The sequence below is a fragment of the Cyprinus carpio genome, chromosome B14, assembly GCF_018340385.1.
Source record: "Cyprinus carpio isolate SPL01 chromosome B14, ASM1834038v1, whole genome shotgun sequence".
Classification (NCBI taxonomy): domain Eukaryota; kingdom Metazoa; phylum Chordata; class Actinopteri; order Cypriniformes; family Cyprinidae; genus Cyprinus; species Cyprinus carpio.
The window spans coordinates 21,872,028-21,891,050 of record NC_056610.1 but is presented as its reverse complement, the minus strand read 5'-3'; the positions used below and the strand labels follow the sequence as shown (position 1 = coordinate 21,891,050).

The 19,023-nt window shown below is 35.4% G+C and overlaps 2 protein-coding genes across 3 annotated transcripts in view; one reads left to right on the top strand and one right to left on the bottom strand.

Moving 5' to 3' along the window:
* The window catches only part of LOC109056996 (proton-coupled amino acid transporter 1-like), a 33,812-nt gene extending 30,552 nt beyond the window's left edge, over nt 1-3,260 (top strand). For both annotated transcript variants that reach the window (XM_042738586.1, XM_042738587.1), the window contains exon 12: nt 1,614-3,260. In XM_042738586.1, coding sequence (XP_042594520.1) covers nt 1,614-1,882 — 269 coding nt within the window. In that variant the 3' untranslated portion in view covers nt 1,883-3,260. The remainder of the gene's footprint in view (nt 1-1,613) is intronic.
* Nucleotides 3,261-8,707: 5,447 nt separating this feature from the next.
* LOC109056997 (melatonin receptor type 1A-A-like) lies at nt 8,708-17,180 on the bottom strand. Its single transcript, XM_042738584.1, has 2 exons — nt 16,360-17,180; nt 8,708-9,905 (listed from the first exon to the last, which is right to left on the bottom strand). Exons 1-2 carry the CDS (start codon nt 16,727-16,729, stop codon nt 9,136-9,138), a joined length of 1,140 nt encoding a protein of 379 aa, XP_042594518.1. The 5' UTR covers nt 16,730-17,180; the 3' UTR covers nt 8,708-9,135.
* Between the last annotated feature and the right edge of the window lie 1,843 nt (nt 17,181-19,023).

Sequence of the window (19,023 nt, the reverse complement as noted above, 5' to 3'; positions counted from 1 at the left end):
GGAGAACAGTGCCTTTCTGTACCCACTTCAATCCCCTTAGTGACAGATCAAGATAACTCCTTCCCAAAGCAGCGCGCAGCATGGCCACTGTCCTCTACTCAACATGAAATACGCTCATCAGCATTATGATTGGCTTCTGGCTTTTTACATTTTCCCTCTCCAGGGCTTGACTTACTTTTTTCCCAAGGAGCACATTACGGAACTTTAGAGGTGCTGTGAAAATGTATCAAATAATGTTGTTTACCTTTATAAAGAGATGCAAGGAGATATTAAGAAGGATTTGATTGCTTAAAATGCAAAATGTATGCTAGGATTTAAAATATATATCTTTAAAATAATTACTGTATTATTAGGCCTATACACACTATGTAAAGACCTTGCGTCTGAGAAACAAGTGTGCAGACATTTTTTTGGTAACAATTTATTTTAAAGTGTCCTTGTTACACGTTACGTACATGTACTAACTATTATAATCACAAATATTTATGCATAATTACATGCACATGACCCAGTAACAGTACTTAAATGTATAATTACACCATAGCAAGGACACCTTAAAATAAAGTGTAACCAATTATTTCTGTGTGTTTTTTTTTTTTTTTTTGACTTTGCTACTTCCTGTTTTTTTTTTTTTTTTTTTTTTTGCAACCAACCGACTGATTCAGATATGGTCGACGTTTGTCAGCTAACATGTAGTCAACTATTAGGGGACAGCCCTAGTTTTTAGTATTTCCTTCTTGTGACGTGCTGCAAGAAACATAAGTTACAAAAGTTTACTTTCAAGTAGATGCATGAAACAATGGCAATAATAGCCATAAAGAAAAAATGCTTTCTTCCATAGTATTTTTGTCCTATTTTCCATTAAAAATATCTAAACATTCTTAAATCAAGATGCATTTACTTGACAAGCAAAATGGCTTGAGATGTAAAGTCTTGTTTTATAAATAAAAATAAAAAATTTGGTTAGTTTTTGATTTAAATGAGAAAAAATATCTGCCAGTGAGGCAAGAAAACTAACCTTGTATTCCCTTTGAATTAAGTTATTTTTCTCACCCCATTAACAGATATTTTAATACAAGAATTATAAAAAAGCTTGAAATACACACAGACTCCCCTAGTAAAATATATTTATTTCATACCAAGTATAGTTCAAATCTATGAACATATTTACTGACAGATAACTCAAGACTATTTGGCGTACTACTTGTGCACAATGCACTTCTTAACACTAATCTAAAATGTGTTTTAATGTCACTTTTGATGAGGATTGTATGATCTTTGAATAACATCGGTATTTAATGCACTACTTCTGCACAATTAAAGTGCATTTAATTAGCAGACTTTAAGTATAGCAGTTTAGTATACTAAAAGTACAATTGCAGGGTATTTTATTAAGTACATGAATATGTAAATATATTTGTAGTATACTTAGCATGAAATAAATGTATTAAGCATATTTATTTTTCGCTAGGGTTATATTATGGAAAGTCTATACTATCACAGGATGCTCACTGCAAAACATGTTAGGGGTAAAATATGCACTCTTGCAACCGTCTTCTACAATGCAAACATCATGCAGTTTAACGTGATGTTCCTCTGCTGTCTCACCGCAGGTGCTCTGGCCATATTGATCCCGGAGCTTGACCTGGTCATCTCTCTGGTGGGCTCCGTGAGCAGCAGCGCTCTGGCCCTCATCATCCCTCCCCTGCTTCAGATCATCACCTTCCATAATGAAGACATGAAGCTGTGGGAGATGGTCAAGAACATCGCCATCAGTCTCATTGGCTTTGTGGGCTTTGTGGCAGGGACGTACATCTCCATCCAGGAGATTGTGGCACGGAACAGCAGCAGACACAACAGCACATACCTGAATGTAGGGTGATTAAATGATTAAATGTAGGCCGTGGGTATCCGCTGTATCATTTACTCACTACATGCTCCTTGATTTCTGCTCAGTTCTGCTTGGGATTCTTCTTTCTGAACAAAGAACTCATTTTTACAAAATCTTTTGGCTCAAACAGCCTTTTATTCCAATTTTAAGGTGAAAATTAATGGAATAATATCTATATTGCTTATTTTAATGTCTTGTTTACAGTGTTTCAATGCCTTGAACAGGTTCACGTGTCGTTTACTCATTCGGAGTAGTTGCAATTGGAAAGAAGGGAAGTGAACAGTAATTTCTGTTTGTAACTGTGTTTTTGTATTCTTAGGGCTCTTGTTTTAAAGACAAAAGGCGAGTTATTTACTTCTGCATATTACACACAGACTCAACCTAGACTTGATTGTAAATATGTGGAAAATCCAATCAAAGTGCACACATTTGCACAATTACACAATACCCAGTACCTCTCAGTCTCTACCAATTAAAAGCTTAGTCAGAACAATGGTCTTTAAACAATGTTATCTGCACTGTGTCTGCTGTTCTAGTTTTTTAAATTGATTTATATTTTTAAGTAATGTTTTATAGGTTTATTTGTGCCATCTCACACATCAAATGCCGTCAGTGAGTCATCATGCAGAGAAATCTGTTGATATAACTTGATTAGTTTTTTCATCTACCAGCTGTAGTTTTTGCCAGTATATAGCCAGATTTCCTTTCAAATGTGCAGTAAATAATTTTTTGTAAACAGGCTCCAGATCTCATGATGTTTCGCACACACAAAACAGTTCAAGTTCTGGCAAACCAACAGAAGTGTGTTTTAACTGGATGCATGTTGAGGAACTTTAGTTTTAAAACACTTGTACTGTTGTGTCAAACACACTTTTTACTGAGGTACTTGAATTTTATTTTATTTTTTTTAGTTGTATGAAATTGCTATATAAATATATATATACTGTTGGCAGTGCCAGAGTTATTGACTGGAGTTTTTTTTATATAATTTACGGTAATTTTTAAGTTGCACTCAAATGCTTCTTTTGTAATTGCAGTGTTACTTGTTTTGACTTTGTGATTTCATGAATTTTTGCCTTATTGTACATAGAGTATGCTGTAGGTCATTTATTCATGCTCCCCTTGCTGAAAATGAACATTTCTACTTTAAAATAGATCAAATATGTAAAGGTGAGATTCTACAAACAGATAAGCATCACATTGCTCATTTTTGTATATTACTAGTTCATTTATTTGTTAATCATCAACATGAGAGTTTTGAGATCCACCTGTTGGGTTGCGTCATGTGTCTTTCTAGTTTATGTAAAACAGCAGGCCTTGAGAGCTGCAATGTGCTCTGTGTTTAAATTAAAGATGTTACTGCCTCTTCCTCGGGTGTGATTTTTGTTGTAAGACTGTGTTTTCCAACCAACAGTATGCATGCTGCAATGGTACTTGGAAAGATTTAGCTTTGATAAAAGTCTGTATTTTGAAATGATGCTGAAATACCTCCTGTCTCAGCTGATGTTTTTACACAGTAACAGCTGGTAGTTGTGTCTGGCTGTTAAAAGTAGCTCTAGTTGCATTAGTTTTAGAAATGTTAGAGAGGGCGACACTTTGTAAAGGTAGTGAAAAACTCAGATGAATTTCACACATGCAGTCATTCCTCACTCCTCTTAAAAAAGTGCCTTTAATTAGATTATATTACATTTTAAAATAATCGTAATCAGACTACGGGTACTATTTTATTGGTTACATAGTAACACAATAGCAAAGAATTATTCACAATTTATTGATTCTCCCTAATTCTTCTTTTTCATCTTTTAAATTTACCTTTCAAAAATAGTCTATAGCTTATATGCATTCAGAAATTCTTCCAGTTTTGTGGACATTGCTGACTAGTGACGGATCTTTGTGTCAGTGTTGGGAAGGTTACTTTGGAAATGTAATAGGTTACAGATTATGTTACCCTATTTAACATGTAATAAGTAGTGTAAATATTTCAATTACTTTGTTAAAGTAATGTAATCCATTACATTTGATTTCTCAACTCTTGAGATTGAATACAGATTTAAAATCATAACAAGAAATAGTATTCAGATGTAACCACCTTTGTAATCATTAACATTTTCATAAGTAACTGTAATTTAATTACACATTTTTCTCAGTAATTGTAAAAGATTACAGTTGCATTTATTTTATAATTAAATAATTATTCATGCAACTAGTTAGTCACCAACACTGCTGGTCAGTTTGATCTACAAAACACAGAAAGGCTACACAACAGCTGACCATTAATTTCATGTTTTTATGATTTGGTTAGTTATTTAGTTTTAGTTTTGGTTAGTATTTAGTTTAGTTAAATTCACAAACCCCCTACAATTCCTTCACAAATCTCAGTCTGATATAATGTCTAATGCACTTCATGTGGTTAACAACAACAAATTAAATATATTTTCTTTCTCATTGTATTTTTATATCAATATGGTACACATTTATCTTATTTAAATCAGCATGGTAAACGAGTTAAAACAAGGCCAAAAGTAATCAATTCAAAATGTTCAATGTAATGGATTACGTTACAAACTACAAATTTTATCATGTAATTTGGAATCAGTAACAGATTACAATTTGCCAGTTATCTATCTAGCACTACCAACAAAATATAACTTATTGTGAGGCAAATTGATCACTGAATATCAGCATAGCTGTGATAACCTGTGTTTGCCTTCTGCAGACTTTTATAGACAGTATGTGTGAATTATAGCTATGATTATTTATACATTTCACTTTTATTACCTTTCTTCGAATATGACGTCTGCTTAAATGAAGGAGCTGAGAGTGATGATTTGTAATCTGCAACTCTTTCATTGAAGTTGCATCATGGCAAAGCCTTTGATTGGTGGGTTTTTTGGCGTGGTAAAAGCCGACATCCGCAATACTGTCAGAGATTGCAGTAAGAGTGTTTTGTACTCAGATCACAAGGAAATTGCTATGGTCGACTGTCATTATTTATAAGGAAAAAATACAGTGTGGGCTAAAGTCATGTTTTGACCATGATCTGTTATGTAGTTTGGGGCCTCAAATATCTTTAGCTGCTCGTTTTTACAAAACAACAACAAAAGAACTCCCAGTGTCCAGCAGTTTGGTGGATGTAATGAAGGTCAAGTAATATGTGACTTGCATCAAGACAGAAATACAGAAATCTTCCCGGTTCAATACAGGTATACAGCATCTGTGGCATGCTGTCAGTCAACAATACACAGTAACTTTGGAAGCCTGTGGGAAAAGGCATTCCTCTGAGTTTAAATGTAGAAATTGGCACGCATTTTTTGAACAAAATGTTGATATTCCTCCATACAATAGTGAGTGTTATTTGAGGTGTCACATTATCAATTGATTTAGCTTCCAAACCCAGCTTTTACGCCGAACATCAAGTGGAGACCCAACACAGAAATGGTTTATTGTGTAATTTCACGGTTTCATGCTCTCGGCAGGCAGAAATTCATCACACAGAACATATTGTGGTGGGCACAAACCATATTTATATTCAGAGCAAGTGAAGCTGGATTTAATATAGACTGGGTCGTGTTTTCTTTTACGTGGTGTGGTTTGTGTTCATGGATGAGAGGATGATACGACCTGGTCACGCTGGCTTCTGTGTAATTTGGCTGGCATCTACCAAGAGACAGCTGAATTTTGTGTGTTTTGACTCAGCTTTTGACGTCAACAAAATGTGAAGCGTGTCATGACTCATGAGAAAGTTGCAGGGTCTACCAGCTAAAGTTAATAAGTAACAAATAAAAGAAGTTTCTTCTATGTTTTCACTATGCCTTATTCGCTCCTGTTCTAGCTTGAAGGATTTCTGAAACTCTATTTCCAGCACTGCTCATGTCTATTGACTCCTTAAGAAGAATCAATCGCTTGTTGTATTCCTAACATGTATGTTGCTTTAGATAAAAGTGTCTGCTAAATGAATGAATGTAAATGTACAGGGACAATATTAATTTTATGAGTTTATTGCTGCATTATTTTTATGATTTTTTTTATGAATTATTTATATTACAGTGTATAAAACATTTGTCTTAGTTAAATGAATGTAACTGTAATGATGTCAGTAATATTAATAATCAAGTCCTCAGTTGAAGATGCCGGTGATACAAAAGAGAAATGAAAGTAGTGCTGGTTTCATTTACCCATATGGGTGCGTTAATATGCAGCACAGTATGTAAGTTGAGCTGGAATATTTGGAAACAACGTCTGATGTCTGCAGAATGACGTCATTGACAAATCAGGTTTTCGAGATATTTTCATATCATGATGGGAGAAACAAGACTTTTTGAAACTTTGACTCAACTGAACCAATTGTTTCACAAAATGATTCACTTTTTCAAAGTGCTCAACACACTGGTGATGGTCAGAACAGTAGAAATGCAAATGATTCACTTTTTCGAAGTGCTCAACAAAAATAAAAACTCATTTACATTCATGCATTTAGCAGACACTTTTATCCAAAGCAACTTACAGTGCATTCAGGCTATACATTTTTTTTTTTTTACCAGTATGTGTGTTTCCTGGGAATTGAACCCACCACCTTTTGTGCTGCTAATGCAGTGCTCTACCACTGAGCCACAGGAACAAAAACACCCTTTACAAACTAAAATTTAATTAAACCCTCTAACACGAATATGAAGTGCCTGTATAATATGTTACTTTATTAATTTGTAAATTAATGCAATAACATTAACTTCGTTAATCAGACCAATAAACTCTCTGTGTTATGCAAATCTCTCACTAAAAATATCTATAAATTTAATCTGAGACGATGTAAAAACTGGTTCCTGGGTTCACAGAGATGGCCAAAATAGTTATGGCATTTCAAAAATAGTTATGGCATAATGAAGCCTCATTTACTGAGATCATGTGACTTTGGTAGTTTTGATGCTTGCGCTGATTGACTGGTTTAAATAATTAATTGCATATTTTGAAAGCCCCCCCCCCATCACATAATATCATGTTATTAGTGATGGGGCTTTCAAAATTGCTTCGTCAAGCTTTGAAAAATGCATATAAGTATTTTAAAGTTTAATATACCTGTGAAATGCCCTGCCCCATAAATTTCCACTGTAAGTACATCACTGTAAATGTGATCTATGTACAATGATTTTCTGTAGTAACTGTGTTGTCGATAGAGCTTAACTTGCATTGAACTTGGAACAATCAAGCATGTCTAACCAAATTTAAGCAGTGTTATAGGCTAGCAGCATCCCACTTTATGTCAGGTGGCCTTAATTACTGTGTACTTACATTTAAATTAATCATTTGATACAATGCACTTATTGTGTACATACATATTTGACATTGTACTTATATTTTAAAAATACTTGCATGTAGGCTTAATCTGTAAATATTTTCTGTTTCTGCATTTAAAATTACACTGTTGACCCATCTCTTACACCTTAACCAACCCTTAAACCTACCCATACAACCAAACCTGTTCCTAACCTTACCTGTATCCCACCTCAATAGCAGCATAAGTGTTTTGCAATACAATATCAACACATTAAGTACGACATAAGTAGTAGTTAAGGCAACCTAATATAAAGTGAGGCCAGCTAAATTAACTGTGATTTGGGCTTTGTGTGAGTCTCAGCATCTGCGTGACGTTTCCCTGTTTTCATCTCAAACCCTGAGGCAGAAATCCACCATCTACAAGCTATTTGTCCTCACTGACCCACAAAGCTCCCTGTCAGAGATCTATACTTCTTCTTCAGCTGAACCTGCTCTGAATGGATAATCATGACTGCCAGCACACCATGAAGTGAACTGCCCCGGGCAATTGCATGTTTCTAGACTTGTATTTATTGTTTGTAAAACACTTGAGGCACTGAAAACAACATACGTCTTGTCAAACATGTACTTGTGGTGTTCATCTATGAAAACAACCACATGTCAGAAATAAAAAAAATGTATAATTATTTGTATAATTATGTGTTTGTTTTCTCTTTGTTTTGTGAATGTTTAGTGAATTTTTAGAGTGGTTGAATTTTGTTTAGATTTTTTTATGTTATCTTGCTATTAAGCATTATTGTGTGCATTCATAGGAATGTTTACATATAAAAATATGATTGTTTAATAAATAGTTGATTAGAAAATGTGCAGTGGAGATTTCAAATAACACAGTATTACACTTTTTGATATCCACCTTTAGACACAAAAACAAATATTTGTAGGATACATGGAAGTGCTTTCCATTGCAACACTTCATATTTCTGTGCATTTTTTGCAACATTCTAGTTCATAAATCTAATGGATTGATAAACTGCTCTAACTTTCCACTTATTGTCCATTTTCTTTGTTTAAACCAGAAAACAAACTATAATATTAATATCAGTACATTTCTGTAAAATAATTAAAAGTAAATCATACATTCTTTTTGCAGTTGAGGTATCAGATAATAGAGTAAATTCATTTAGCTCAGCAAAAATATGCTCATATATGTAATCTATCAAAAATCTTACAACCTCATTAATATATTCTATCTTTAATTCACTCAGTCTCTCTAAATATGTGACTTCTGTCACCTTAATAACATGTAATTGATTGAGTTAATTAAATTGGGATAAAATGAAATGTAGTTTTAAGTATAATCATCATCTTAATTATAATCTGAAAATCCTCTCATTGATACGACATGCTCCATTAGTTCTTCAAACATTCACTAATTGTTTTCGTAGTTTTTTCTCCCAAATATTTAAAAATGAGACACCATGATCATTACTATAATGCTATATATATATATATAAATCACATGACATGTTTAAAATCAGTTGCATTTCAGAAAATATATTTTGTTTTACATTTTTAATATTCAAACATTACATTTTTAGACATTTGAATATTCAACAAAATCAAGTACAGTCATTTTAATTAAATAAAAAATTATTTCAAATATACATTATCAAGGGTTTTGATTAGTGTTGGGATCTTCCACATTTAGATGCCTATTACATTTCTAAATAAGAACATATTGTGTGGATGATAACGTAAACAAGGAACTCAAGTTCAAACATATGTCATTTTGTGCCAATTTTAGGATGTAAATACAGGGACTCAAAATATGTCCATATTTGCAATCACAAAATGCAAACAATAAAATCATTCTAATCACAAAAGATGCATCATTACGGTGCACTCATAAGTCAATCGCTTTGAATAAATTACGAATTTTAAGAAAAACACAGTGCTCGTCTCATTATGAAAACTCAACAATTAAACTTGAAAATAGCAAGTATAATCCTTTTATACTCTTTTCGAAAGTTGTGGTTTAGCACTCCATATATAACGCCATTGAGGCAGCTGTTGAAGTACGCCATAAAGTAGCTGGCAGTGAAGAGCCACTCGGGTATGGCTTGACCCAGTCTGGGCTGGATCGCCACCGCCAGGCCTATGAAGTTCAGCGGAGCCCAGCAGACGGCGAACAACACAAACACCACAAACATGGTGAGAAAGTTCCGTAAGTCATGAGGTTTGATCTTGGGCCGACTGTCGGGCTTGACCCGTTTGCGCACCTGTATGACGAGGATCCAGATGCGCAGGTAGCAGTATGTGACGATGCCGATGGGCAGAATGAAGTGCACCACCACCACCGTGATGGTGTAGAGAGAGCTCACCGATTGGGCGAAGGTGCATGAGTAGACACGCGGGTCGTACTGCAGAGACTCCACAAACCAGTTTGGAACGATCGCCAGGATAGTCAGCACCCAGACCAGGACCACGTAGCAAACTGTGTTCTTGTTGGAGAAGAGCTTGTCATACTTAAGGCTGTGGCAGATGTAACAGTAGCGGTTGATGGCGATCCCTGTGATGTTGAAAATAGAGCCGATCACACTGAGCCCCATGAGGAAGCCGCTGATTTGACAGTGAATATCACCAGCGATCCAGCGGTCATGAAAGATGGCGGTCAGGACGAGCGGGTAGGGGTAGATGGCCACGACCAGATCTGCTACCGCCAAACTCACCACAAAAGCATTACCTGTAAGAATAAGAGGGTAAAAGATCACTGAAAGCACTGAGTTAAGATGTGTTGTTTGTCCAGGTTGTCTAGCTGTATCCAGCTGCTTTGTAGCTATATGAATCAACTCCATCTCATTAGGAAATGCAACTATTTTACGAGGTGGCGATTTCATATAAAATTCTTACAATGTGATTCATATGGAAATGTATGACTTAGAAAAAATAAAAAAGTAAGCATGAAAGTTCCATTCCTAAATTTTTGAATGAAAATTGTTCTTGTATGGCAATGCAAAAAAAAAAAAAAAACTTTTTGAAACTTTTTTTTTAAGAATGTAGGCTAAGTGAAAAAAATCTAACTAAAAAGGAAATGTTTAATTTGAACATTTTTATGTTACATTCATTCATTCTTTCATTTTCCAAACTGCTTGTCCTCTGTGGATATAATGTGATATGTGATGTGCAGTGCTTACTTGTAATCCATTACTGATTAAATTACATTTCATTACATGCTAAAAATTGTAGTTAGTAACATTTGGATTACACATATTATTTAATGTAGTCTGACAACTTCTGTTTATTACATAGACTTGAATGAGACTATTTTGTAACATTGATTTAAAAAAAATTTTTCGGGAGAATCAATCAATTATGAATTATTTACTGCCATTGAGTGAATAATATGTAACCCATAAAAAAAGTAAACTATAGTCTGATTATGAGCATTTTAAAATGCAATATAATCTAACTACATGTACTTGATTTTTGGACTCTGATATTTTAATCAATATATGTATGTAATAATGTGTATGTAATAATATGTAATAAATATGTAATAATAGGTTTATCACCCAGCACTGGTGATGTGTAATTTAAAAGCATTAGTCTCATGATTAAGAATAAATATACCATAAAATCATTTCTATTATTTCTATGCTATTATGACAGCAGAAGCTGCTGTAAAGCTGCTTTGACACAATCTGCACAATATAAATAACAGTTACTTGACTAGACTTGACTACTAGAATACAAGAGTTGTACATGTCTCTTTATTACCGTTTAAAAAAAATAAAAAATATATAGTCTGTGTTGTTTTGAAGTCATCTTAGCATGTTCAGGTTGGCCTCATTGGTAGATATTGTACCTGGACCATTTGGTTGCATGCATGCAACATAAAAATTTGGGGGCAAAAAGAAAAAGTAATTGTTGACAAAGCATTAATGGCTCAAGCTAAAAAAAAGAAGCATCCTTTAACAAACAACAACAACAAATTGTGTATTCCTGAGGGGCTCCTGTGCCAGTCGTGCAGCTGTCATTAAGACTTTCTCCAGGTATTACAGAGAGTCAGTGTAATGCAACAGAGAAACCACGACACACCTGAATGTTCATGTGAAAACTTGTAATTATACAATTAACCTCAGTTAGCAGTTAACAGTCTTAAACCGGCGAAACTGGTGAAGTCTCTTACTGGCCACTATGGTGCCTGAAATTCACAGCCATGTAACTTTTACATGGATTATTATTCTTTACTTTAACATAAATGCCAGCAACATATCTGTGTGATTAACCCAAAACAAGCAGGGGTGGTTGATATGAGTCACAAACCTCATGTGCTGCAAATATCAATATCAGACTGTGAGTAGACAAATCCAGGAAGTTCAAAGCAGTGACCTATATGGTGTAATTGGATCCTGTAATGTTTGAGCAATGTCTTCGTACTCCACTCTCACGTAACTCATGTAGCTCAAGATCGCACACATAATAAGACCAATGCCTGGCCTTTCTTCTTTAATGAAAGGATTTGCTAGTTCTGATTAACTGCATCAATGAGATTATAAAATCGAATAAAACAATGAAATCAGGTCTGTGCCTGTGGAGCGCTTTGAACACGAGACTTTTACATTTAATACATGTGTGGTGTCTCAGATTTACGCCAACACACTAATGAATTGTTTTCAACTCTCCAGGTACCAGATGCTCCATTAAACAAGTGCTGTATTGACTTGTGCATCCACTTCTGTGACTTCTTTGAATTACTGAGCACACGCTTCACATCCAGCTGTGTTAATCCATCACATGTCGGCCGGGCTTGTACTACGTGAATAACACATTTATTGCAAATGATTTTCACCGTCCTCTAGCAGAAGTATTAGGAGTGTGGGATTTTGGACCCATGACAATTTGGACCCAGAGTTTGTTTAATTAAAACATACTCTGGTGTGATTGCTTTGTTGGTGCAATTCATTTGAATAAGTGTGAACGCTGCCATCTGAACCTGCGCTCAAAAACAAACCAAGACGCCTTAAAAGGGTGGGCCTTTTGAAATATGAATGCAACATGGACTAACTCTTACCCTGCCACGATTTTCTGGTTTTCCATGTGTTCACTTTTATACAGTAGGGGGCACTATTATACATCTTCTGAAAGATTACTTAATTTCTGGATCAAAACACGTTAACGAAGAATCAGAAACAAGACATGCCATATATAAGCAGATGCATATGTGAAATAATGCAATCATCAAACACAACCCAATCTCACGGCAATTCTTACTTTTTTGACAAATTGGCCAATTTGTACAAATTCGTACAACCTTACTCGTGCAACAAAATATTCTGGGGGCCATGAATATTTTGTAAACGTGATTAAAAATACTGGTGGTGGCTGCCAATTTTATTTTATAAACACTGGTGCGAAAAGAGTTGAAAATGCTAAGTAAACCAGGACTTGGGAGACCAAAACAGCCAAGATAACTAAACTAGTGAAGTTTGGTGAAGGGTTGGTTGGTCTGTATGAATGGGTTGGTTTTTTTTTTTTTGTTCTGGTTGTTGCCACTTGTCCACTGGTTAAAAAGAAGTCCCCCCATTTCCCAGAACACAATTTCGACTGAGGACGACCCCCGGGACATGACTTTGGAGCAATTTTGATAGCCAATTTCCCCCAGAATGCAATATCTGCCTTATCTTCTTCTTGTCGACTCAATCAATCACCATCAAATCAATGAATGAATGCAGCTTTTGTTATCTTATCTGTCACCACTGTGTTTCATGTGCGAGACAGCTTCAGCTCAGGGACTCATCTGTTTGGGTGAAGCAATGAACATGTTAATGGTGATTTAGGGGCAGCTTTCTCTGAATGACTATTCAGACCCAGTCATGTGGAGTAGGGTTACAAATGTGACAAATGATAAGAAGACGCGATGAAGAACTGTGGTTCTAGTTTTGCAGGATTATTGTTTTTCTCTGTTGCACAGGTAGCACTGCACATTAATTCACAGATCACCTGGTCTCGCTCGACAGATATCTGTGATGACAGGATACATGTAAAGCTCAGATAGGTGATCAAAGCAGGAGACTCTTTTACTGATGGACGTGTGTGATTTTTGATGGACTGGATTGTTCTTCATGTGAATTCTGGTGTCATGGAGGTACTTTCTGTGACCTGTCAGCACCAGCGTCACAAGAATAGAGGTCAACAGTACTGATGAATTTATGTGCTATAATTTAATTTGCTGGCTATTGATGAATGTGATGGAAATGGGACTCAAATTGAATTTGGCACTTGTGCAACAACCAGTCTGAAGTGTCAGGACCTGTGATGGAATAAATCATCACATTTAAAACCGCTTTGATCCAGATCCTCTATCTGTAATGGATCTGCCCTCATTGAGCATCCAGTGACGAGATAATTAGAGCTTCAGCTATTTACAATGAAAACACATTTAAAGGGGTCATATGATGCCATTTCAAGTTTTCATTTCTCTTTGGAGTGTTACAAGCTGTTCGTGATAGATAAGATAGATAAGATCGCTAAAGTTGCAAAGACTAAAGTCTCAAACCCAAAGAGATATTCTTTATAAAAGTTAAGACTTGTCCACGCCCCCCAAAACATCTCGTTTAAACACGCCCCACATGTCTACGTCACTGTGTGGGAAGATTTGCAAAACACCACCCAAATGTTTACGCAAAGAAAGAAGGCACAACTTTCATTCTCGCTGTAGTATTGTTGCTGCCGCCGCCATATCATAAAGACATTGTGTGTTTCGTTGCAAAAGCGAAAATACTTCGTTTGGCCTTCCAAAAGAGGACACAACTATGAAACAGTGGTTAAGTTCTGTTTACAACACTGTTCCAGAATAGTTCAACTCATATATAGATATGTGCAGCACATTTTATGGAGGACTGTTTCCTGATCCTGGGAGAGAAGACTACAATGCCGGCTGTTTTGACTCACAGCCTGTAAGTATGTTTTCATATTTAAAGAATTTGCAACTGATGATTCAAATGCGAGTTTTGAGCAGTGTAGAGTACATTTGTTGTTTGTCGTTTCTCCGACCACAAATACAGACACGGTTTTATGTTTACAAAGCGTGATGCAATGCAACCCATAAAAAGACAGTATGAGTCATTATAATCTGTAATTATGTCCCCACTGGATGCAACAAATGCTTTGTTTGTAATAGGTTTTATTGTTTTTGTCTTGTCGCACCGGGTGTAACATTTCCATGACACGCTTGTGGCACTCGGCCAATCACAACGCACTGGATATCTGGCCAATCAGCGTACACCTTGCTTTAAAAAAAAAAAAAAAAAAAAAAAAATATTTAAAAATTTACGCTTTTCAGAAAGGCTGGGCATAGAGGAGAAATAATGATGTACAGTATGTGGAAAATGTGTTGTTGTTGTTGTTGTTTTTACCTTAAACCATATAAACACAATTCATTACATCAAATACACAAAATAATGTTCAGATTTCCTTAATTATCTTGTGCAATTTTGCCTCCTCAATAAATTTATTTTGTTTTAATTATGTTTGAATATTTTTAATGAAAAACATGATGAAAGTACTACTGAATAAATAAAATCACACCAAGACAGAGCACCAAATGATGTGTAAAAACTGTGCTGGTGTCTCTAAAGCAACCACACACACCACATGGCAGCAAAACACTGGAGCTCTAATTACTGGAGGTGTGTCAGGAGTTCATGAACCCGTCTCACTGCCAGCACTGAGTGAGCTCCTGCATTAAAATGGCCTGAATGCCTTCATTTTAAAAGGAAACAACTATTTGTTTAGTATTGTTCTGTATAAGGGAGTATTATCAACAGAATTAAACATCAGATACAAGGATATTTCTGTCTGGAACTGTTTAGTATCCAAAAGACTACACATGTTGCATTAGCCAGATGGTTATATAGGATCTGTACGTGTCTGGTTTGCAGCATATGCAAGCTGTCTCAGTTTCAAGCTGTTTAGAAACTTTATTTCTCATGGAGAGAAGATCTGGGGCTGAGCTCATTAAGAGAAGTGTACTGTATCTCATTTGTCTTTACATTCTCTCAGTGCTTGTATCTTTTAAAGGTCAATCATTAGTTGGTCAGACAAAATAACTGCACCTTAGAACCACTTAAAGCTTAAATCTCCAGAAGGAAAAGGTCAGGCTGTGTGCTGTGTGTTCATGAGATAAGACCAGTGGCCGGAGGACAGATTGAGATGTTGCATCTCAGACTAAAACTGACAATGTTAGCAGGGCAGCATGCAGAGGCATTCATACAGCAGCTGCACACCACCAGGCTTTTGTCTTTTCAGTATGACACCTGATGGTCTGGAAATCGTTGATGAGTCATTAACTGTGTCTGAATTTCAACTTATGAGCTTAGACAGACAGCTAATCAGATATTTGTACTTTAATATCAAGGCTGTAAATGAATACTAGCTACTGTTTGGTCTAAAGAATGGCATTAAACAACACCGTTACACCACAGTCTGTAAAAGAAGCATGTTCACATGTAAAGTAAGTTTTTAAGGTGTTGTTTACAGTCATTTATTGATAATTATGTTTTGTTGTTGTTGTTTTTTGCTGCTTAACAGCAAGACAGTCCAAAACAAAGATGGAAACTGTGATAATTTAAATTGTTGTTGTTGTTGTTGTTATTAATAATAATGATGATGATGATAATGATAACAACAACAATAATAATTGTTCATTATTAATATTTGTACTATTTTTGTGATTATTATTATTATATGTATTATAATAAAAAATATTTTCAATATTAAAAATGTCAATATTAAAATAAATAATAATAATACTAATAATAAATTGTAAAAAGAAAAAGATTAAAAATAGTAATAACTGCTGAACAATTATTATTATTAGTAGTAAAATTGTTATCATTATTAATAGTAGTAGTGGTAGTAATGCTAATAATAATGATCATAATTATTATTATTATAAAAATAAGATTCAAAATATTAATAAAGTCCTGTTGAAAAAATGCTAAAAAAAAAAAAAAAAAAAAAAATAAACCAGTCTATTAATTGATTTGCTGGTCTTACTGGTCAGGCTGGTCTATTTTCTGGTTTTAGGCGCTTTTAGTTGCTCAGGTTTAAAGACCATGCAGACCAGGCGATAATAATAAAAAATCATAAAAATGTCTGTCAGCTTGATGAATTATAGAGATGAAGACATTTACCCGCCTTCCTGAGCTTTCTGTTTCTGAAGACCGATACAATGACCAACAGGTTGCCCAGAACATCTACTATAATCGTAGTGATGAGAACACTGGAGAGTAAAGTCACCACCCAGGGGAAAGAGAGGTGCTTGCTGCCCCGATTTCCTGTCGAAATGTTCCTCAAAGGGGCGTCTGTTCCCTCCACCATCCTCAATTCATCATCACAGGACAGCGGCGCATCCAGACACCGCCGCTTCAGCCGTGCGCTCTTACAGCTGCCATAGAGGCATGTCGATATGATAACAGGCAAAGCAGTTATTAAATCGTCACTTGATGAAATCTGGCGTCGTTTCAAATAAAATAGCTGCGATTCAAACTCGTTTCTAGACATAAAATCCTGCAGGACAAGCGGAGAGACATTTGTAATCCAGCGTCTCTTTAGATCGTGAGAACTTGAAGAAGAACATGGAGCGCGCGGTGCTTGTCAAGACGCCCATTCATAAATCTGACACATAAAATAAAAAACTGGTGTTCGTTCATTCACTTCTTAACCGTGCAGCCCTCATTCACAATGCTGACTCCAAAAAGCTGTCGGGAAATCAAAGAGTGGATAAGCGCCTCCCAAACTTCAGAAGTTCTCTCAGTAGGCTACCGTCGTGAAGCGCAGCTGGAGATCCAGAGACCTGGGCCATTTATATCCGCGTGTGCTCTGACATGTGTTGGCTTTGTGTGAAGCTGGATGCTGATGCTGAGGATGAGGATGTTCTGATCATGTGCGCGCACCTGATGGCTCCTGTCTGCCGAGCGCAGTTAAAGCGCACTGTCATGCTGCCCTAAAAATATCGAAGCACGATGCTGGAAGTTTTAAAAGTTTGTATAACTTACATTTTAGAGAATATAAGATTGTATTGTTAGTCAAATGTAAGGCAGAAGTTGCGTTAGTAGAAACCATAGTAACAGTATGCTACGCTGCTTGCGTTAGGATTATTATAGGGCTGTCATCGCTTATAATCACAACTTTAGGTTTTTGTTTAAAACATCAAAACCGCTGACAAATATTAGACCAAGACATCTATCTATCTATCTATCTATCTATCTATCTATCTATCTATCTATCGAAGCACGATGCTGGAAGTTTTAAAAGTTTGTATAACTTACATTTTAGAGATTTTTGTAATGTGTGTGTGTGTGTGTGTGTGTGTGTGTATAAACACACATATAAATAATTTATAAATTGTAATATTAATAAATTTATTAAAATTCTATGTATTTTGTATTTGATGATTTTGGTAAATGTTTTAGCTTCATTTAATGTATTAATATACTTTAATTTATGCTACTAACAGGTGTTTGCTGTAGCATTTTATATTATTCTCCATTCATATTAAAAATGTATAGTGTTCGATCAACTCTGCAGTCAATAAAAAGGCACCATTAAACATAAAAAGGACTGCTCCCACATCTGATCAAATTGGACCCACATTGAAAACCAACAGAAATTAATTCATTCTTAATCACACAGCACAATTACTCTAAAGATGCTTTTGAAAGAATGGTGTGTGTGTGTGTGTGTGTGTGTGTGTGTGTGTGTGTGTGTGTGTGTGTGTGTGTGTGTGTGTGTATGTATGTGTTTGTGACATATCAGGACACAACTTTGTAATGACATGGGTATGACACAGGTATTACAAGGAGAGGGTGACTTATGAGGACATAACCCATGTCCCCATTTTTCAAAATGCTTATAAACCATACAGAATGAGTTGTTTTGAGAAAGTAAAAATGCACAAAGTTTCCTGTAAGGGGTAGGGTTAGGTGTAGGGTTGGTGTAGGATATACGATAGAATATACAGTTTGTACAGTATAAAAACCATTACGCCTATGGGATGTACCCACTTTTGACAAAAACAAACGTGTGTGTGTGTATGTGTGTGTGTGTGTGTGTGTGTGTGTGTGTGTGTGTGTGTGTGTGTGTGTGTGTGTATGTAATGGGACATTTATGTATTTAATTTTTGACATTTCAGAAGCGTATAAAAAAAACATCCAATTCAAAAATCATTTTATTCAGTGCGACAAATATGTAAAACCTTTGCATCTTTTTAAACTGCATTCATATGTAGCTGTCTCATTCACTCTTCACATCATCCATCATGGCTTCTGTGCACACCTATGTAGTTTACAATGCTTCAGTTGCATTAAAGAAATGTGGCATTCTACATATTTAAGATGATGCTTGACTGCTGTGATGATGGTTGTTGAAGAAGGGTTGGACACCAGGTGTGGGTTTATATCTCATAATAAGCTGTCAGTAATGGCACTTATTTTTCCTGATATATTCCACTACGTCATCATCTGTCAGTCAGCCAGGTCAATACATATTTTATCCTTTATCTTGTCATTCTTGGCTGGTTCATTGATAAGTTTATGACAGAATACCAGTGTCAAGGCATGTAGGAGAACACGTGCACTCATACAGTATGATCCTGTGGTGAAGATAAAATGTTTAGATTCATTTCATTGAAAAAAAAAAATAAAATTGTTAAGGCAACAATTAAGGACTTAAAATAAGTGCAAAACATTTTCTGAAATTCATGATTAATATGAAATGTCCAATGTTTTGTGCTGCACCATAAAGCCATATATAACAGACTGAACATCATCTATTAGTTTCCATACAGACATACTGTA

Excerpts from the sequence above, each read along its gene's own strand:
- LOC109056997 (XM_042738584.1), bottom strand. The coding sequence starts at position 16,729 with ATGTCTAGAAACGAGTTTGAATCGCAGCTATTTTATTTGAAACGACGC. Across the intron at positions 9,906-16,359 it reads CAGAAAGCTCAGGAAGGCGG|GTAATGCTTTTGTGGTGAGT; the intron begins GTAAATGTCTTC and ends TTATTCTTACAG.